The sequence below is a fragment of the Micrasema longulum genome, unplaced genomic scaffold (assembly GCF_059751315.1).
Source record: "Micrasema longulum isolate JH-2025_06_02 unplaced genomic scaffold, ASM5975131v1 h1tg000647l, whole genome shotgun sequence".
In the NCBI taxonomy this organism is placed as follows: Eukaryota; Metazoa; Arthropoda; class Insecta; order Trichoptera; family Brachycentridae; genus Micrasema; species Micrasema longulum.
Genome location: NW_028277843.1, coordinates 1,169 through 23,454, shown reverse-complemented (window position 1 = coordinate 23,454; position 22,286 = coordinate 1,169). Strand labels below are relative to the sequence as shown.

The following is a 22,286-nucleotide window of genomic DNA, read 5'->3' as shown; positions in this document are numbered from 1 at the left end:
ATGCTATAAAAATATCCGTTTCATGTAAAATAAAATTTGTTTTATATTTTATGTTTAAAGTTCATGAATTCAATTACTCTTATTAAATGACCCTTTACTTATCTACTCTGTTGTGTCAATCAATGTTTCCGCGTGCACAATAAAATTTTAGAGAAATAAAACAGATTGCTATTTTTTTACCTTACATTTGTGTTATAATTATATTTTTTCCCATCGTGCAACATTACGCGGCGACATCAGGAATGCGTGCGGTGAAAGTAGGGAATAGTGGGGGGATTTTTGGACACAGTCCGATGTATTAAAATATGATTCTACGCTCCTTCTGAACTATTCTTACATCTATGGTCTAGGCCTTAAGATATTATATACTTTTTCTATAGCCTTAAGCCTGAGTGGTGTTGCGGAAAATCATAGATTAAACAAAAGAACATTACTCGTCAACGTTTTCAAATTTTAAAATCTAATTGCCATTTCCGTTACAGTTTAACATTTCCTCCGGCTTGTTCTACATAATCTCTGTGTGAATGTTTCAATTTACAATGAAAAATTTATAATTCCAATCAATATCAATAATTGAAAGAAAACGCGCTCGCCCAGTAATCTGTGGCTCGCCCGCGTTTTAAAAAAAAACTAAATTACTGTAAAAATGGCGAAATATATATGAATATTGACGGTGCGTGCGGTGTAATGCAGTACTTAAGGTATGTATATTGCTTTTGTGTATTTGTTTCTCATCGAATATAATTGTTGTGTAGGAAAATCAAGGTAAAACACTGGTTACTGTGAAAGTGTGCCAAATTATTTAGAAAAGGAAGAGTCTGGTTGTGAAATATTCCGCCGTGATCGTAGAACAGCTTCGATTTTGCGATTAAATCGACATTGACTTCCTTTTATATTTTTTGTAATTTTCATCAGGGGATTTGCCGCAAAAAAGTGTATCAGAAATACTAGTTATAAAAAAACTAGTGCTGCGAGAATCATATACGGTATATAATGGAAACACATGTCAAAGACATTTATAAACTTACTCAGTTTTGGTCATACAGTATTATGAGATCGCAAAAACAGTGCTTCAAATCGTAAATAAAAACTCTCACTAATATTGGCTATACCTTCAATCGTGACGTCCACCATAGGTATGGGTAACTCGAGATTATTTTTCAGTCAGCCCGCAGCTCAAATACTTGAGCTGGAGTTTTGAACCGGCTCGCTGATCAGCTCAATGGTTCACCGAATCACCGCTAACGCGCTGACCGCTGACTCAGCAGACCTGAAGAATCGCGCACCCGTACGATTCGAATGAAACTCACAATGAACCGCCGTGAGCCGTCCATTGTCCATGTCCACTGACAAAATACATTGTTTTTCTTAAATTACTAATTAAAAAAGTTAAAATTCAATTTATTATATTACGAAAATAGCGCTGTATAAGTTATCCATAATATTAATAATCAAAGCCTTTGAACCATCTTTTTGAATGGGTTCAAAATTAAGTTACCCATGCTTAAGTCCACAAGCATAATACATGACAGAGTAAAAATATTCACGTACCTGGATCGCGCACAACAAGGTATGGTCTAAGATCTCCGCTCTTATTATCCTCGGTATTCAATTATTACATTATAAAATTACTATAAATTATTAATAACATATTACCATGCATTATTATATAACTTTTCTGCATTCCATTTTTCGACATTTGTAATTTTTTTTTTCTATTATTATTTTGTATATTGTTTAATATGTTAATAAGTGTTTTTGATTTATATACATTAGGGTGTCCCAGAAAAATTGAAGTTTTATTTTTTCAATGCATACGCTCTAATTTTGTTTGAATGATGTCAAAACACTTATAAATAAAATTTCATGTAAATTGAATCACGGCAACCCGTGCCGACTTGGATCGGAACTTGTCAGAACTTACATAGTACGGCGCGCGCGAACTAAGTGTTAATGTGCTTGTTATATCGCGTTTGTTTTTATTAGTGAACGCATTGTTTTCGTTGTGTCAACATGTCTGTGGAGTTACGCAGTTCTAAAAAGGAAATATTTTTGGTTGGGACTATAAAACAACAATTTACAGATTCTAAACTTCCCTCTAATGGACAAGTGCTGGCGGTTTTATTTTATAATATTCGCAAAGTCAATTTAAGCGTCAATGAAAGTGCAAATCTTACTTTTCGTGATAGCATTATTTATTGGGAAAAGGCACGTATACCGACTAAATATTTACCTAACTGTGTTAAGAAACTTGTAGCCTTATACCAAGATTGGAGAAATTTGCAAAAAGATGCAAACAAAACTCAAGATGTGTTTGAGCAGCGTCGACAAGAGTTTGTTACAAATACAAAAAAATTGTTTGATATTGCATATGCCGATGCGCTTCAATTAATAAAGATAAATGAAGATAAGATTTTCTTACAAAAGCAGAGAGAGCCAGGACGACCCGGTCATTTAGCTGGAGTGGACAAAAAATTAACAGAAAAGGAGGAAAAGGCGAGTCTTAGAAATATCCAGGAGCAAAAGCGGCTGGCCACTTATTTGGCATCCATAGTACCCTCTACGTCTTCTCATGAGCCATCACAAGAAACTTCATCTTCTGATTTTGAAGTAACGGACTTACAAGAAGATTTGTCCATTCCAATTGAGAGGAAACAGCCCGATACTATTTAAACTTCCGTGAAGAAAAATTTCGTTACTCCGAAACTGGTGGCGGCATTAGACAGGTGTCAGTTTAGTATGAGAGATTCTGTCTTTATTATTGAAGCAGCTATTGAAGCACTTGGCCACAACACTGACAAATTTCCTATAAGCAAGTCCTCCATCCAAAGAATTCGTACAGAAAAGCGAAAACAGCACGCAGAAGCTATAAAACTTAATTTTCAAAACGATGTACCAGATACTATAACTGTCCACAAAACTGTTGCCGGCTTTAGATGTACGCAGATCTAAAGAAGAACGTCTACCAATCGTTATTTCATACGATAATAAAGAACAACTTATTGCTGTGCCAAAATTAGAAAACTCATCGGGAAGCGAACAGGCACAAGCAGTTTGGAATGCTATTGTTGACTGGAATCTTGAAGATAAAGCACAGATCCTTTGCTGTGATACTACTGCTTCTAACACAGGCCGAATTAATGGTGCATGTGTGCTTCTCGAACAGAAATTGAACGGAGAAATGTTGATTTTTGCTTGCCGCCATCACATCTACGAATTGGTACTAAAAGCTGTGTTCGAGGCCAAAATCAGCCAAGTCACTACAAGTCCCGATATCCCTTTATTCAAAAATTTTCGATCAAACTGGAAAAACATCAATGTAGAGAAGATACAAAGCCACAAAGAAACGCTATTACGTCTGAACGATTCTAAAATTGATGAACTTTTAGAGTATTACAGAACTGAATTGACCAAATAAATTGTAAGAGATGACTATCGAGAGTTAATAGAGCTCTGCATAATATTTCTTGGCGGAGATAAAGTTAATGAATTTAAAATTCGGCCTCCAGGCGCCATGCACCAAGCAAGATGGATGGCGAGAGCTATTTATTCATTAAAAATATCCTTGTTTAGCTCTCAATTCAAAATATCAAATAAGGACAAAACAGCTCTATTAGACGTCTGCCTGTTTATCGCGACATCCTATGTCAAGCCTTGGCTGCAATGCACTTTAGCGGTAAAAGTGCCCTACCAGGACTTGTGCTTTTTGAAGGCTGTGAAGGCATATGAAATGGTCGACAAAACTATATCAAAAGCGGCTCTACAGAAGTTTTGCCAGCATTTGTGGTATTTAGCAGACGAAGTGTCTATCTTGTCTCTATTTGACGATGATATTAACCAAGAAAGTAAGGTAAAAATAGTTGCTAATTTGGCCAAAGAAAATCCATCGGTCCACAATAAACGCTACATTCCATCGAGAGAAGAACTTAGCGGGCCTCTTTTCGAAAAAAACATCGATGAATTTGTTTCCATGAACAGCAGATCCTTTTTCAGGCGACTCAAAATTGATGACAGTTTTCTCATGGAGTGTCCTACTTCGTGGCCTGCTAATGCTTCGTTTCAACATGCTAAAATGAAGGTGCAGTCACTGAAAGCAGTTAATGATACGGCTGAAAGAGCTGTTAAGTTGATGCAAGACTTTCATGGCTTAATCACAGTGGACGAGGAACAGAAACAATATTTATTACGTTGCGTACAAGAACACAGAAAAGTATATCCTGACTGTAAAAAACAAACCTTAAAAAGAAAATTTAATTAATAATGTCCTTTAAATAATTAATATGTATAATATATAATAAATATGATACAATAATCAAAGTACCCTTGTTTTATTTACAAAATAAATATTAAGTTAAAATATTCCCTTATGGTTTCCATACAAACTTTTATATTCAAAGTTTGACATCAAGACGACACGGGTTATCGCTATCCGATTTCAATAATATTTATTATTTCAGTTATTAAGGTCAAATGGAACAAAATAAGAGGGTATGCGTGTCTCAATCTGTAAAAAAAAAATTGCCCTTATAGTCTGGGACACCCTAATATACATATATAGAAAAATCCCGACTTAGCACGGAATTTTCTAACAAGTCGGTACATAAAAAATTATGATTGTGCTCTATGATAAAATTGTGTAAAAAGAAAAAAAAAATTACTTTCCAAAAAAGGCTTCCAGAACCAACCTGCCTCTGGTTATGCCGATTGGAAGAGCAGTTAGGCAGCTGAGCATTGTCACTTCGGGAGATTGAAATCTTTCACATCAGTGAAACTATGTACAAGAAGCATACTCTTGCTACTCGAGAGTATCATCATCATCATTCCCCTTTCCGCTCCTAATGGTGCATAGGGCACTGGATCGGTACACCAATCGCAGCTTATCTTTATCATATTTTGTTACATGAAGGTAAGATGATCAGTCTTGCGCTTCAGGAGCCAGTCCAAGGACTATGAAATATTACAGTGTAAAAACACTTTTTTAAATAAATATTTCATGTCAACCATGCCGGGAATAAAATCTGAGACCTCTTGCGTGGTAGGCAAACGCACTGCACCACGAGGCCTCGAGGTCTCGAGAGTATTGTACCTTAATAATGTTAAACCATTGCTCAAGGGTTCCTGGTTTGATATGATGTCCCAATCTAACGGCTTAAATAGTTCATATTATTTGTAATTTTATTTTGGTAAAAATAAATAAATTTGAATTTGAATTGTACTAAAAAAAAATTGTCTAACGTAAAACTGTTTTTTTTAACTTTCAGAAACATATGTGGAAGCACAGCTTTATTTTAAAAAATTAGATGAAACTTCCAATTTGGATTCTGGCGATGAAGGGATAAAAAGAAAAAGAAAGATTAAAAGGGTTTTTATATCAGATGATTCAGATTCGTTTGATGATTAACCAGTAACCAAAGCACAAAAAAGAACGATGTCAAAAAAGAAATGTTTTATAAAATACCCATCTCCTTCTAAATCTAAACAAGTTGCCAAGCAAAATGCACCTTCCGAAGCTGTTGAAGCAGATATTGTTAAGGCAATGGATGTAAATTCAGTTGGGGATTGCCCTCATGGTCCCCACCTAGTCATGACTGTTCCATAGTCAATAAATATCTGCCGAAGTTCAGGCCAGATGTGCAATATCCAACTAGTTCCAAACAAGCTGAGAAATGTCAACCTTGTCCCAATCAAACTTTCCATCTGGTAAAGATACTTAATTTATTTTTATATTATTTATTATACATGGTGAAAAGAGATTTAACCTAATTTTTTTACAGGCTGCGTCATAAACAAACAGCTTGCAATCCATCAAAGCTATATTATTCAGGTGGTGACTGTCTAATCAAATTATTGAACCTAATAGAAAGGTTGACTTACTGTTAGGGCGGGCAGTAAAAAATACCATTTAATCCGAAAACAAGATGCATCAACAGTTCCTAATTTCTTAACAAGTCTTTCAGTAAATAATGATGCGAGTTTCTGCCATTTGACTGACCAGTTAAAGAGTAGGCAGAACAAGTATGCAATTGTAAGTACATATTATTAAATAGGTCGGGTCTTCTTATTAATGTCAGCAAGCAAGTTTAAAATCCCTCTTCCTTTCAGATAAAATACTTGGCAGTTATTGGTGGCCGAAACGTCAGAACTCCCACAACAAACATGTTAAGAAGAATATTACTTGATAATGTGGCTGAGTAGTATTATTTGAATGAAAAATTCAACTAAGAAATCGTTTATAACTACAGAAAGTTGTAAAATAATATTTTGTAAGTATGCTTTATTAGTAATCAAGCCATGACATCAGAGGTATAGAATATTAAGCGCCATTTTTGACAAAATCACTTTTTGCTGGATTAGATTTTTTTTCTATCTGATAGTATAACTCAGTGGCCGGCAAACCGCGTCTCGCGAGCTACATGCGGCTCTTTAGCCACTAGAGTGAGGCTCTCACAGTGCAAGTTTAACTTTTTTGTTCGATTCATGTCGTCTATGGATCCTAAAGAAGAACTTCTAGAACTATTGATATTCGGATTATTGAGGATTTTGTGAATGCTGTCATAAAATGCACGGAGAAGCATCATATTTAATTCGATAAAATTGTTCCAATTTTACCAGATGGGGCTAAAGGTATGACCGAAATGAGAAAGGTTTTATTTCTATTTTCAAGGCAAAAATTAATTATGAGATACTCAAACTCCTTAGATTTTCACAGCCGTTCAGATGCACAATGAGTTTTTCTGGGTTATGCCGTATTTCGTTTGTACTATTTACCGACGTTTCGGATTGTATTACAGCTTCCACCATCATTATCAACAACATCTACCCTAATGTTGGATGCTGTAATGCGATCCGAAACGTCGGTAAATAGTATGAATGACACACGGCATAATAACCCAGGAAAACTTATTGTGCATGAGGTACTTGTTCACTTTTGCATTATTTATTTAACACGTAAAGCCCGATGATTGAAATAATAACACAGGTGGCAGAGCCCATGGGGACTTACAGACCCAGTTTAAAAAGTCCCTTTTTGGGCCTGTTCTGTCGTTTTTTTTGTTAAAAAAATATATTGAAATGGACATTAAGGCATTGAGATGACATGTCATAAGTTTTTTTTGTGAGATTTCTTGCGTTTTTTCTAATTATAATTTAAAATATCGAAGCGACGCAAATAGCCTTTAAATACATGTTTTGCGCAGAGTTTTTCATGTCAGACTACCGCGTACAGCGTGTACTGCTCGCCGCACGCCCTTCCATCTCTACCCCGCTCGTTGGACAGTAAGTAGTATGTAGTAGATATCGCGTTCTCTAATTCCTGTCCAGTCGTGATACTTCAGTAATCATAATCATTTTTTATTGAATGCTGTGAATAATTTGTATTCTTATTGTTTTAACGTTATCTAAATAGATCATGAATCGGGATTAGCATTTCATCTTTAAATGAGTTGCATGAAACCGATACATTGGAAAAGAATGGTCTTTATTTGGTAATTATGTTCTCGTTGATAATAGTATTTCTATAAACGGATTATTACCTAATCCTTTAGCAAACTGTGTTCTCTTAAGTATCATCTGAATATTTTCTTCTTAGTTTTTATTATTTAATGATTTTATAAACTAATATTAATGTCACAAAAACTTCGCGTCAAAATTTGCACTTAATAATTGTAACACTAATATTTTCTTATTGACAATTAGTGCGTTTTAAGTGAGATTCAAAACTAGAATCTTTATTTATTTATTTGACACTTTATATACATATACAATAAATATACATATAAGGGCGGGCATATTGCCTTAAGGCAATTTCTTCCTACCTACCCAAACCGTTCAGTTTGAGAAAATTATAAATACATGGACATATTGAATCTTACAATTTTATACAAAAATTAAAAGCAAAAATTAACAAAAATAAATATATGTATAAAAAAAAAATAACACTTTACTATGAAGAGAGGAGAGGGGATGGGAAGGAAAGAAGAAGGATAAAGGAACAATTTAAATATTTATATAGTGACATTTCAATCTTGACTTAAATGTAAATAAAGAAGGGGCGTCTCTAACATTAGTGGGTAGATTATTCCACAATCGAGCGGCTACTACTGTGAAAGAGGAGGCAAAAAAATTAGAGCGATGACAGGGTATTAAAAGGGTTCTCTCGTTACTAGAACGAAGAGATAGTCCGTGTTGTGAAAGAGGTTGGATGAGCTCTCTCAGATAAACAGGCGAAGTGGGATTATTTAAAATATTGTGAAGAAGTGATAGAATGTGAATGTTTCTTCTATGCCTGATACTGAGCTAGTGTAGTTGCGTGCGATACTCGGTTATGTGGTCAAATTTGCGAAGATTAAAGATATAACGAATACAAATATTCTGCAATCGTTCTAACTTATCAAGCAATTCAGAGTTAGCATCTGGAAAACATACATCCGCGTAGTCAAGGAGTGGAAGAAGTAAGCTCTGGACTAATGTTTGCTTAACATTAATTGGCAAGAAATTCTGTAATCTTTTAAGTGAGTGCAAACTGCTATAAAGTTTACGACTAACTTCGTTAACCTGATCGTGCCACTCTAAATGCTTATGAATGATAATACCTAAGTTTTTGACTGAAGTCATGAATGGAATTTCTGTACCATCTATTTTGAAAAGAGGAAGTGTGGAAAAATTCACTTTTGAATACATTTGTTTACTACCAACAAGTACAATTTGGGTTTTTGTTGGATTTATGAGAAGTCCATGTTTTTTTGTCCATGAAGAGATATGGTCGAGTGCAAGTGACATTACTCTATGTGTTTCAACAATGTCGACGGGCTCGAAATGAATATTCAATTGCAAATCATCGGCATATAAATGGTACAAACAGGGGAGGTTTTTTGTTATTGGATTGATAAAAAGGGAAAATAAAAGTGGAGAAAGTACCCCCCCTTGTGGCACACCGGCGGTAAGATCAATCCAATCTGAAAAGACATCTGCCATTTTAACGTATTGACGACGGCCACGTAAATACGTTGAAAACCAATTTATCACGGATGAAGATAGATTTAAGGACTTAAGTCTAGCGAGAAGCAGGTCAAAATCAACAGAGTTAAAAGCACAATTAAATTTAAGTAGGACCAAAAGCGTTAGACGTTTATCATTCATTGCTTGTCTAATGTCGTCAGTTATTTTAACTAAGACGGTAGTAGTGCTGTGTCCAGCTCAAAAACCATATTGCAGAGGATCAAGTTGATTATGAAGTGTCAGATAACAGTTAATTTGTTTGTAAGCTATTCGTTCAATAACTTTGGAAAAGAAAGGCAAAATGGAGATGGGTCTATAATCTTTTTTGGATGCTGGGGAGCCATTTTTAGGAAGTGGAATAACGAAAGCCGATTTCCATTGGGTTGGAAAGTAACCAGATGTGAGGGAAAAATTAATAATATGAGTAATAATAGATAAAGTAAAAGGCAAAGTCATATGAATTATCGACAAACTCAATTCATCGCTGCCGAAGGATTTAGTTTTGATAGAAAGCAGAATGCGCGATACTTCTGATTCATTGACGACGGAGAAACGAAATTAAGGGACATTAGAATTTTGTGTATTGTTCATATCATGTAACAAAGAGCGTTTTAAAGCTTCGTCAATCACCACCGGAGGGGTAGAAAAATGCAAGTTTAGTTCGTTAAGGTTCAGCGAACTACCTTTATCAACAGTGGAAATAGCTTTGCCCACCCCGAGTGAATGGAGGAAGTTCCAAGAACGTGCGGAAGATAGATTATCAAGTTAATCTTTAATATGTCTTCTTTTAGCATTCCGACATAGTTGGTTGCAACGATTTCTGAGTGTTCGGAACTTTTCCCAGCCAAGGACAGAATTGATTAATTTTAGTTTTGATTTAGCTTTGTCGCGTTTTGCCATCAATTTTAATATGTCATTGGTAAGCCAAGGAGCTGGGGGATATTTCAGTTTCACTTGTCTTAAAGGGGCGTGGGTATTAAACAAGCCAATGATAGTACTGTTTAAAGAGTTGACTTTTATATCGAGATTGTCCGTTTCGTATATCTCCTTCCAGTCTATGTTAGAGGCGTCATTCTCAAATTGTTCTTTGTTAATATTAAGAACATTTCTAATATGTAAAGTTTTTTTGTGATATCGTGGACAGTTTATTTTATAGCTTAAATAGAGGAGGTCGTGATTTGAAAATCCGGAAGCAGTCAGTTGGCCGTAATTATTGATATTATGAGGGAAGGTAGTAAAAATAAGATCAAGAAGTGTATGGGAAGATTCAGTGTGATGTGTTGGTTTAAGAGGGAGTATAGAGAGATTAACTGATTTCGCTATTTCCTCGAGCTGTTTGCTTCTGTAGTCTCCCTTGAGAAGACAAGTGTTAATGTCACCCATGATTATGATATGATCGGATTGTAAGGAAAGCGATTCCAGCAGTATCTCAACTTCTGAGAAATAATTAATATTGGGGGGACAATACACTACACCGAGCAGAAGATTGTTAAACTTGAAGTTAACTTTTATAAATAAGTACTCTGGAAAACCTTGTGAAGAAGAAAGAGATTTATGTATACACGACACAAAAATCTTTGCCATTTCGTCACGGAAGCCATCAATGGGATGTTCTATTACGTGTTTTGCTTGTGTGGAAGTTTTAAATACCCACCAAAATCTGACTAGTAAGCAGTGGCTTAGAGTTTTTATTTATGCAATTTTGTTCGTATAAATGTAAGTTATTTCTACACTGTTACATGAAAATGATATCGTCACCCTAAACTGTAAACCTCGTAACTCCATATACAGCAATTTTACAGGAGAGATGTAAAACATAATTTCTTCATTGTTTGTATATATAAAAAAAAAATCAAAAACACGTTATGTTGTTAACTTATAAACGGATGATAATTTATTGTTTTTACTATCATATATTTTTTTATTACATTTCTCAAACTAATAAATGGAGTTAAGAGGTTTGCACTTCAAGAAAAAAAAAACACAACTTGGGAGTTACGAGTTTTTAACTTTATTATTTTAAACTTTAAATGCAGAAATACTAATGATAACAATAAAAAATAAGTGCAACATTCCAAATATAAAGGAAAATTATAATTTTCAATGAAATTTCAATATGAATATTACTTTTGAAATGTATAATTTTCACACGGAATATTATCCTAAGAAGTGTGGTAGTCGGTCGGTAAACTTTTTTAAAGTTCTTGCAGATCGTCAAATTTTCTCTTTTTTATTTTAAGACCATATTTGTGAAGGCGTGGTAAATTTTCCAAAAGTTGAGGCTCAACGGAAATGTTTCTAGGTGGGGTAAGGGAGTCCAGTTATCTGAAAACCTTAATTTATAATTAATATTACCATCGGGAGCATACTGCAAAGCTCGAATATTGGTAACCACAATATCACCCATTTTTTCCCGGGACGAATTGTTTTGTAAAACTGTAGTGTATCAAAAGATTTTTAAAAATCATGATTTAAATACTGAACTTCACAAGGCTGTGGATTTTTAACAGCTCTTTATCATAGCCAATTTAATTAATTTGTGCTTGAAAGACAGAGTAAATATGGAGATCTTCGCTGAATAAGAAGATGTGTTGGGTTTCAAGAGACAACAATTTATAACAAAAGAAATCTGTCTCTCAAAACAAATCTTATTTTTTTTACTGCTGATCTTTGGCTTTTTTGATTAATGTGTTTGCCGACCAACCACTGGTATAACACAATGAGTGCTACGTATTATATAATAGCTTTAATCGTAGCTTTAAGTCCTATCTACCAACTTGCTTAGAAGGCATACAATCCTTTATGTACGTAGTGCTTTACACTTCTAAATAATCATATATTTTTTAGATCCTATGTGCTCATGTCGCAGAATTTTTTCCCTTTGAATGTTCATCTATGGGAACAGTAACATCACTTTTAACTTATAATCATTTATCTTAGATTCGTCAGATGTTGATGATGAACAAACTGATAAATATTATTTTCCATCTAACATGGACATCGAATCAAATGATTCGTATTGTAACACATTATTTAAGCACATAAATCCTGCTATCTGTTGTGATACCATAATCGGAAGACAAATAACTGAAAAATTAGGAAATTTATAAAGAAAACAAGAAGGGTAGAAAGAGCGAATAAGGCGACAAACTGAATGGCCATGTAATAAACGTTTAACAAAATCTGCTGCAGGATTATCTTAAAAGGTCAAGTCAGTAAAAATAGTCAAGTAGTTTCTTCCAAAGTAATGGGTGCACTGTGCCATTGTTGGTTATAATGTTATCTTAAAATGTAAAAAATTACCAGATTGTAGAGTTGTACTTAAAAATGCTTCTTACAAGTGACGTGTACATTATTTTAAGTGCACTAATAACTTTGAAATCTTTAGTGGTTCTGATAATGAAACCCAACATTCTTAGAGATCTATTACTAATGCTATTAATATGACTGATAAATGTTAATTTGGTATCTAAAATAACACCTAAATCACGTATTTTGGAAACAAATACAAGTTCAGAATTGCCAATAGAGTAATTAAACATTATTGGAAACTGAGTCCTGTGCAATCTCATGACTTGGCATTTTACATTGAGTTGGAGTTTATTTGTTGAGCTCCACGAAAATAGTTTATTTAAGTTATGTTGGATAGTAATACAATCATCAACAGTGTGAATTACTCTGAAAATTTTCATGTCGTCAGCCAACAACAAAACTACGACACCATTAAATATGTCAATATCGTTAATAAAAATGTTAAAAAGTATCGGACTCAAATAGGATCCTTGCGGGACTCCACTAGTTGCCTCAATGGTACTGGATGTGGTGTCATAAATGTTTACTGCCAATGATCTACCAGTTAAGTACCTAACTCTGGAACCATTTTAAAATCGATCCACAGAAACCCAACTTGGATAACTTATTGATCATAATTCTATGGTTCACCTTATCAAATGCTTTAGAGAAATCTGTATACACTGAATCCATTTGTTTACGTAAATTAAAAGAGTTCATAATAACATTTTCATATATTATAAGATTAGTCAGTGTTGATTTTGAAGGCATAAAACTGTGTTGATTTGGAATCATTATTTGATTGACAATTGAAGACATTTTTTACAAAATTATTTATTTGGTATTGCAGATTGTATACAGATCGGTCTATAATTTGTGACATCACAATTAACCCCACTTTTATATATAGGTGTTAAGAAACCAGACTTCCAATATTGGGGAAATGTCCCTCACATAGCGACTTATAGATTAAATATAAAGGATATGTAAGGAAGTCAACAAACTTTTCAACTGTATTTTTTCTGGACCATAACTACACTTTGAAACTAGTTTTTGAATACTGTTTTTTATGTCGATCATCTCAATTTGAATGAGATAATTGCTCATAGTAATAATGCGTGAACTTATAGAGAAGCCCTATCACTATGTTTCATAGAATGCAAGCGATGCTGGTTTGTTGGTTAGCAACAAAATTGGGGGCCACTTTGTTTTGTTTGACAACATAACAGTTCGATTGGATGCTTTTGTAGCTGTACTTGGCTTTGTTTGTAAATAACTTGTAAATATTTACGTTATAATAAATAAAAATCGACTATGGTGAATTGCAGCCTGTTTGGTTGCAGCAGTAGGAGCGTCAAAGGTGTTAAAGGAGTCACTTTTCACAGGTTATTGATTTTTAATATTTTCCCATGATTTACATTGATTTTTGGCATTTATTGTCGCGACACGTGTATTATATTGCTTAGAAACTTTCAAACATATTTACTTCAGATACTATTTTTTTTAATCAATTTAGGGCATAAATTTGTAAATTAAAGTATGTTTACCGTTGATAATAACAGTTGATTATATCCAATATGTCGGGGCCGCACTAGGCATCCGTATAAAGTTTGAGTTTTTATTGAGTAGAGGTCGATTAAAATTTTACTCGAAAATAGCAACGTTTACCTTGAAATCGCATCTAAAATGACGTGTCCAAATTTCAGGCCGCTACGACTCACCGTTTCGGAGATGTGACAGACAAACAAACAAACTCAACACAGGACCTTAGTTCCATGGAGTTGGGATTTATGTCTCAATAAATGTAGCATAAGTATATTGTGAATAAAATGATTAAATAAATAATAAAATAAACACATGTGTATTTTCAGTTTTATAAAATAAATATAGGAGAATTATAGAAAAATAAATTGGAATAACCCTGCAATAATAAATACACAGGTACATATTTAAAAGCATTTACACTGCAAATTAATACCCATTTGTCAATTCTCGACCTGAGTATGGCCCATTGTTTTGCTGCAAACTGCGGCATTACCCAACAAACAACGTATACTAGATCCGATTCCAACAAATGCATTAACGCATTAGCTCCATTTTTAACAGACTTATTCAATACTTCCATGGAGCACAGCATTGTTCCAAAAGCCATAAAGAAAGCGAATGCAACTCCACTTTTAAAAGGTTTACAATTAGATGTGGAAGATCTTTCCAATTTTCGTCCTATTTCAAATCTTCCCATCGTATCAAAAACATTAGTTAAAATAGTTTCTCATAGGCTCGTTAATTATATCGAGCAGAGTTCATTATTTTCGGTAAGGCAATCGGCATACCGACGTTTTCATTCTACGGAGACAGGAGTGATAAGAGTGCTGTCTGACATAAGGGCGGTAGACTCTGGTAATCTAGTGTTGTTGGCTCTTTTGGACATGAGTGCTGCATTTGATACTGTAGACCATAACATTTTGCTTGAACGCCTGGAAAAAACTTATGGTATCCATGATCAGGCACATATGTGGTTCAGTTCATATCTTAATGAAAGAGAATATGCAGTTGTGTTCCAGGGTAATAGCTCATCCAATTTTAAGGTGTCTACTGGAGTACCCCAAGGATCAGTACTCGGACCACTCCTCTATCTCCTGTGCACCAAAGATATAGAGAATATTATCAAAGAATGTGGATTGTGGTCTCACTGCTATGCAGATGATATGCAGATTTATTTTTATTGTAAACCGAGCGAGAGAAATGTGCTCGTTGATTTGATTAATGGATGCATTGAGAAAATAGGAAACTGGATGGCTGAAAATAGACTAACACTTAATCCATCTAAAACGGAACAACTATGGGTGGCTTCAGCCAGACGACAGAATTTGATTCAGGATACGGCACTACCCGATGTACCGCTTTACCCACCGTTAAACTATTGGGAGTCATCCTTAATTCTGACCTTTCTCTTGACGCTCAAATTAGTAGAACGATAAGTTCATGCTTTTACCAGCTAAGACAGATTAAATGCATATGCAAAAATTTGCCAGTTGATGCCGCCCGTCAATTAATAAATGCGTTTGTAGTGTCTAGAGTCGATTATTGTAATGGTATCTACGCAGGTCTACCGATGAATAAAATGACTGGCCTACAGGCTGTATTAAATGCCGCAGCGAGACTTATTTTTGGAATCTCTAAATTCAGTCATATCACTCCACTACTTCGGGAATTGCACTGGCTACGTTTTCCACAGAGGGTGGAATACAAACTCTGTTGGCTTATGTATAAGTCACTGCACAACTCTGCTCCAGAATATCTAAGGAAACTCTGCATTCCAGATGAACTAGCTGACAGACGTCTTACGCTTAGATCAGCTACATCTACGTCGAAAGGAAAAGTTATTATACCTCTACGCAAACAGCGCACTAAATTCAGCGAACGTGCATTTGCGGTCGCAGGCCCTACGGCACGGAATGCTCTCCCAGCAGAAATCAGAAACTGTGAGAATGAAGTGATGTTTCGGAAGAAACTTAAAACCCACTTGTTCTCTAAATCATTTGAATAAATTCTTAGCATGTGGTGGAAAAGTAGTAAGAAAAAGTACATTATTTTTCTTAAATTAAAAAGTTAAAGTTAAAATTAAATTCATATCTTTATATAATCACTTTGTAAAGCGCCCTTGAGGTATTATATTACGAAAATGGCGCTATATAAGTTATCCATAATTATTATTATTATTATGTAGCTAACTTTATATCCAATAGTCATAGAATGGTTTTCCTACGTTTGGGCTCCTCTATAGCTTGGCGCATTATTACTCACTAATTGGAGGATAATTGTATATTTATATTACTGCTCAAGTTGGTTAAATAGTTAGTGTTATTGGTATTAATATTAGTTGTATCATCATAGACACTCTTGAAAAAGTCACTAAATAGATTAACCATATCTGTTAAGTTACTGCCAGTTTTGACAGAATAATACATAAAATTAGGTAAATTTGTGGCGTCATTGTTGAAGGATTTTGAATAATCAAAAATGTTTTAATAATTATATACCTAGATTTGTCTTCTTTCAAGTGCCATTCGTCAAATTGTGATTGAAAGTCGAAAAATATATTAGGGGTATTACTTTTAAAGATGGTAGTCAGCGGGTAATGGGAGCTGTGGTACTGATGCAGAAGTTGCGGAACGTGGGCCCATTTAGAATGTTCTTGCGGCGATAGTTTAGATTCTTATATTTGTGCTTTTTGTTTGGGTCCGTAAAGGGTCTAGTTTTGATTTCCTTTAACTATTCCTTTAATAATATAATAATTTTCCTTTAATAATAATAATAATAATTCCCTGTATAATAGCAATTTTTGATCTTTATTTCTTTGTTTTGTGTAAATAGTTTGAATATTAAAATGTTTAAATTTTTATATTTTTAACATGTTAGTATATATTTTTCCACCCCAATCCAATCTTTGGTCTACAAACATTTGGACAAACTCAAATATTGTAATGAAACCAACTGGTCCAAGAAGTTTAAAAATTGAAAAATTGTTTTCACGTGTTGCCTAGTATGTGAAATAATTCAGTCAGATGAATCTCTTCACAACAATAAAAGTTTCAGCTCTTTAACTTGACTTAAGTCAACAGATAGAAGAGTTGAGGAAATGTGGATGTTTAAACATGGGCAGAATGGTAATGTTACACAGTGTGTAAAGTGGCCACTTAAACTAGCCAATGACAAGCCATAAGTCCTGTAAATGCCTAGACTTCCAAATACCCTTCTCAAAAATGTTTTCCCTCTCTGTTGCAACAAATTTAGTTTTAAATATAGGATAGTTTTTACTATGAGAAATCTCGCTAGTCAAAAAGCTATCAAGTCATAAAACAGTTTTATTTATTTGTTTCAGAGTTGAGCGACATGAGAATGCACAATGGACTCTGATCTCCAGTCAAATTAGTCTCAAGTCTGTTTTCTGAGAATCATTTGGATGCTGTTCTGCAATGCTGTGTCAACCTACAAACATTCCATTTCACAGGAGAGCCATTTCAAACTTTTGCTTGAGTTTTGTAATTTAAATTGTGCATTTATAACCCAACATTTTATTTTCTACGATTCACTATATTCTTAGTGGTGGGGGTCAGTGCTATGCAAGCTCCTGACTGTATGATTCACCAACTATTATTGATTACGAAAATGAAAAATATTTTTTTATTAATTTATTTTTATTATTGATTCAACGTTGCATTGTTAAAATGTAAATATCTATGTTAGTATAATGTGTTCAATTAAATTGGCAGTTACGTATGCTGTATTTGCGATATTATCGCCTTTACGCAAATCAAGTATGTCTCATCCGTTCTATTGGATATAGGGATATACTAGTTGGTTAACTAGAGCTGGCGCGTTCGCCAATATTGATTTTAAAAAGGTTGTATTAAATTTTAACAAAATGTGCAAAATCATTTTTTTAAATAATCCGTGTTGGATTAGGGGGTTATTTATATGAAAAAAATACAATGGGCTAAGAAAATGCAATAAATTAATTAATTTTTTCACAAGTATATTTTTTATTTATAATAATATTTTTTGTTCATCATTTTCAACGAACTTAATAATAAAAAGGCTACTTTTCTGCCTTCATTTTCGAGAGATTTATTTTTTGGGAACGACACGTTATTAAATAAACATACGAAATTTTCTCAACTGATGGTTTTTTTTTGTTCTGATCCAAAAGGGATTAAAAAACCTATCACATTTAATCAATATTCTGTACATTAAATATGTGTTTGTGTAAGTTTTGCGAACTCACCAGCACTAGATAATCGACCTATACATGTGATTAGACTGAAGATTAGAAATGCGCCAGCTCTAGTTAATCAACCAGTGTATCCCTAAATCCAAAAGAGCGGATGAGACATACTCAATTTGCGTTAAGACAATATCGCGGATACACCATATGTAACTGCCAGTTTAACTGCTACAATTATCTTTGAATAGACGCGTACAATAGTAAAAATAAATAGTCTTATCCGAATCAATAACACAAAATAAACTGTATTTATATTTATTTTTTATACGAAATATCAAGGTTTTTTATACCTATGGAACATTTTGACAAAAAATAGTTTATCCGCGGTGTACTGTACAAGTAACAGTTTGGACTGTATTCCACAATCCTGTAGCAAGGGGTAGGTGTTGGCCGTGTCTCGCTGCCGTCGTCGCTCTCGGGGTCGTAAATCCCGAAAGTTATGAAGTCTCAAAATTCCTCTCAAGTCCGGTGTCACTGCGTAGGTCGGTGGAAGATACTGGTTCGTAGTCCTGGGGTGAAGCGATGGTCAAGTCCAAGGTGTAGATCCAGTAGTAGAGCGGGAGGTCGGGCGGGGTGACGAAATGAAACGATCAGACTAACTTGATGTCTCGAGGCGAATTCAATGTTTATTGTTTTAAATGTACACATTATATAGGGCGTGTTGCGGGCTCCCGCTACCTGCGTCCGAACCGGCGTTAGGCCAATACGGGAGTGGGGGGGGAAATACCGCTCCCACTATACCCGGCCGGCGCGCCTCCCCCAAAGTGCATATAGGGAGGTGCCGGCGCTCGGCCCGGTCACTTCGCTGGGAGCCGCCGCACGCGCCACATCAATTACAAAATGCCTTTTTTAAGGCAGTCCTTAGTCTTTATACAAATGCATGTTAGGGCAATAACGGGTCAAACGTCTAGATTTAGGCCCTTTTTAGGGCCTGTAACACAAATTTCTGCTCTATAGTGCCCCGGTATCGCTAAAGTCAGACCCGAAAGTGGAATATTCATCCTTTATTGTGGGTCCAACATTTAGCCTACAGATACCGGGGGCCCTAACTATATTATTGCATTTCATTCACATATTTAACCGTCCGTTACACGCGGTATTGAACTTATATAGATGATATCGCAAAACTACATTGATAGGACATTTATCACTATTGCAGTGGACCCTTCATATATTTACAACACAATATTTACATCTATATTTATTCTAACACTACTTATTACCGTTGTACACTTACTATCCTTATTTATAATATTCAAACTGTTCTTTTATACGTACACTTATATTTACCATATATATATGTACAGTCGAACTCGGTTATAACGACCACGGAAATAGCGAGATCTCGGATGTAACGAGAAAACATTAGCTGACATTTTATTTCATGGTTTTCTCCATACAATTATTCACTGTTATAACGAGCTACTTCTCGGACATACCGAACAAAAATATTGTCAAAATTACTCAAAAAACCTTCAATTGTTACAAACATAATTCTCGAAATAAGAATCTAAGTAATAAAATCCAAACGGGCGGCTAAGGCAAAAGTTAAATACTGCCGGGCGTTGGAATCGGATTATGTTTATGATAGCTATGTAAGTGTCTAGGTCACCTAATTGGATGTTTCGCCGAAAATATTGAAAAATGAATACACATGGTTTTTAAAAAATCTAATCTTTGTGAACTCAATGTCGGAGTCAATGGGGTTTCATCTGCGGGGTCCACCGCCACATGGCTAAGGGGACGGCTGTTTACCGAGAATTCGGCCTCGGCAAACGCCGTCAACAGGGTCTCCTCTCGTGGAGATTGTTCTTTGAGGATAGCGACTAGGGAGGTTTTAACTGATCTCACTAGTCGCTCCCACGCGCCACCCATATGCGGTGAGGATGGCGGTATATACTTCCATTCTACGCCTTTATTTGCAAGTTCTATTTGGAATGCGGCGTCATTATGGAGATCGGCAATTGATTCTCGCATTTCTCTGTCGGCGCCGTAAAAATTTGTTCCGTTATCGGAATGTATCACCCTCTGTTGGCCTCTTCTAGCGGTCATCCGTCTGATGGCTTGGATGGCCGCGTCACTTGTCAGGGATGATGCTAACTCGAGGTGTATGGCTCTGGTCGTCATACAGGTGAATAAGACACCGTATCGCTTCTCCCGGCGTCGCCCTATCGTAACATATAGGGGGCCAAAGTAGTCCAACCCACAGTGGGTGAATGGTCATTGGTAGCTGGCCACTCGCGCCTCCGGTATCTGGCCCATTTGCGGTGTGCCGGCTCGTCCTCGCCGAACTCGGCAGATGGCGCATCTGTGACTTATATTTCTCAGCGTCCCTCGTAACTTGAGCACGTAGAAGTTACGTCTCACGTCACATAACACTCTCTCCGTCCCCGGATGCCTGGCTCGTCTGTGGTACTCCTCCAGGAGCAGGCGGGTATATCTATGGGCGCCATCCAATATTATAGGCGCCCTCAGTCCTTCTGATGTATCTGTGTTCCTCAAGCGTGTTCCCATTCGCACGGCACCCTTGTCGTCTATGTGCGGCGTCAGCCCGTATAGGCGGCTCCGCGTAGGGAGTCGCTCCCCCCGTCTCAGGGTAGGTATATCGCCGCCGAAAGCGTCCGCTTGCGACTGACGGACCCAATGGAGCTCAGCATTTTCTAGCTCCCCGGCCGTCAGTTCGCCAACTTCGCGGGCGCCGTCTCTTCGGCGGCTTTTTCTCACGAAGCGCAGTACCCACGCCGTTGTCCTTATCAAGCGATTCCACGACGAGAATCGCTGTGGCGCGGGTAGCGCCTCGCTGGTGGTTATCGCCAGTACCACTCGCTCTTCTTTCTTCTCCAGCATCGCATCGTCCGGAGTGGGCGTCATCTTCTTTTCTCGAGGCCATGATTCTTCTCCTTGCCGGAGGTAGTCTGGCCCCTGGAACCATACTCCTTCGAGGGACAGGTCAAGCGGGCGGCCATCTCTCGTACCGATGCGGGGTTGAGTTTTGTCGGCACCCACTTCCAGTCCGCGGCGTCGGTGAGTTCGTCTATCTCACCTAGCCGATTGGCCACGAACGTTGAGTAAGCGCGCGGCTCCGACCGGATCCAGCATAGGACCGTTGTGGAGTCAGTCCAGTACACCACCTTTTCTATGGCGCACTGGGTTTCTCTCCTGATGGTGGCCGCCAGTCTGGCCGCCATGAGTGCGCCCTGTAGCTCAAGGCGCGGTATTGACATCACCTTTAACGGCGTCACTTTGCATTTACTGCTGATAAAGGTGGTCTTCTTGCCCTCGGTCGTGTTCTCCACGTAGTAAGCTACTGCGCAGATCGCCACTTCCGAGGCGTCGCTGAATAGATGTAGTTCTCGGCGGTTCCACCGACTTACTATGGCGCATCTGGGGATGGCGCAATTTAAATTTTCTAACTGTGCGATCCAATTTTGCCATCTAGTCTTATGATCTTCTCTTATCGTTTCGTCCCATCCGGTTTGAGCCCTCCATACATCCTGTAGGAGCATCTTAGAGCGGATGACGAGACATCCCAGGAATCCGACCAGGTCAAAAACTCGCATCACTGCACTCAACAGCTCCCTTTTAGTGGGCCAACTGTCGCTACCCTGGCCGAGTGGGTCGTCGAATTGATAAATAAACTCATCTGTGGCAGGTCTCCAAGTCACTCCCAGGACTCGTCCTGTGAATTCATTTGTAGCGCCGGCCGTCTCGTGCGCTTCCGTTAGGTATATCGGCGTGGCCGGCGCGGCGCGCGCTCAGGCGGCACCGAACTGAGCACTTCACTCTTGTTGCTAGCCCAGTTCGTCAGTGTAAACCCGCCTCGGCGTAGGACTTCGGATACCTCCCGGACCTATTTTCTCAGCAGCGCCGGCATCGTCCATGGCGTCCAAATAATCATCCATATAAAATTTGGATTTGCATGCCGCCGCTGCCTCCGGGAACTCGTTCTGACTCTGTTCGGCCACTGTATTTCGCACATACTGCGCAGAACTTGGTGAGCACGCGGCTCCAAAAGTCATTGACGTCATCTTGTAGGTTTTCGGCATCGACTCCGGATTATCTTGCCAGAGATAAAGTTGAGCGAGTTGATCTTGTTTTGTGATTTTTATTTGTAAAAACATTTCACTTATGTCCGCCGCAAGCGCTATATGTCCCTCCCGGAATCGAAACATATTTCCCAATAGCGATGATAATAGGTCCGGTCCGGCCA

At 36.9% G+C, this 22,286-nt stretch overlaps 2 protein-coding genes and 2 long non-coding RNA genes across 4 annotated transcripts; 2 read left to right on the top strand and 2 right to left on the bottom strand.

The window, feature by feature from the left end:
• Window positions 1-474: 474 nt before the first annotated feature.
• Window positions 475-5,836, top strand: LOC148279898 (uncharacterized). The gene is made up of 3 exons (XR_015822755.1): window positions 475-701; window positions 5,262-5,700; window positions 5,775-5,836. It is a non-coding gene; the product is annotated as an uncharacterized LOC148279898 (long non-coding RNA).
• Window positions 5,837-5,888: 52 nt separating this feature from the next.
• Window positions 5,889-17,649, top strand: LOC148279897 (uncharacterized). The gene is made up of 3 exons (XR_015822757.1): window positions 5,889-6,025; window positions 6,103-6,263; window positions 17,174-17,649. It is a non-coding gene; the product is annotated as an uncharacterized LOC148279897 (long non-coding RNA).
• Window positions 17,650-20,296: 2,647 nt separating this feature from the next.
• LOC148279896 (uncharacterized) lies at window positions 20,297-20,947 on the bottom strand. The gene has a single exon (XM_088229234.1). It carries the CDS (start codon window positions 20,945-20,947, stop codon window positions 20,297-20,299), a length of 651 nt encoding a protein of 216 aa, XP_088085360.1.
• On the bottom strand, window positions 20,944-21,636 carry LOC148279895 (uncharacterized). The gene has a single exon (XM_088229233.1). The coding sequence runs from the start codon at window positions 21,634-21,636 to the stop codon at window positions 20,944-20,946; it is 693 nt and encodes a 230-aa protein (XP_088085359.1).
• Between the last annotated feature and the right edge of the window lie 650 nt (window positions 21,637-22,286).

What these genes read in the sequence shown, in the direction of transcription:
- LOC148279896 (XM_088229234.1), bottom strand. Translation starts at nt 20,947, where the DNA reads ATGACGCCCACTCCGGACGATGCGATGCTGGAGAAGAAAGAAGAGCGA.
- LOC148279895 (XM_088229233.1), bottom strand. Translation starts at nt 21,636, where the DNA reads ATGCGAGTTTTTGACCTGGTCGGATTCCTGGGATGTCTCGTCATCCGC.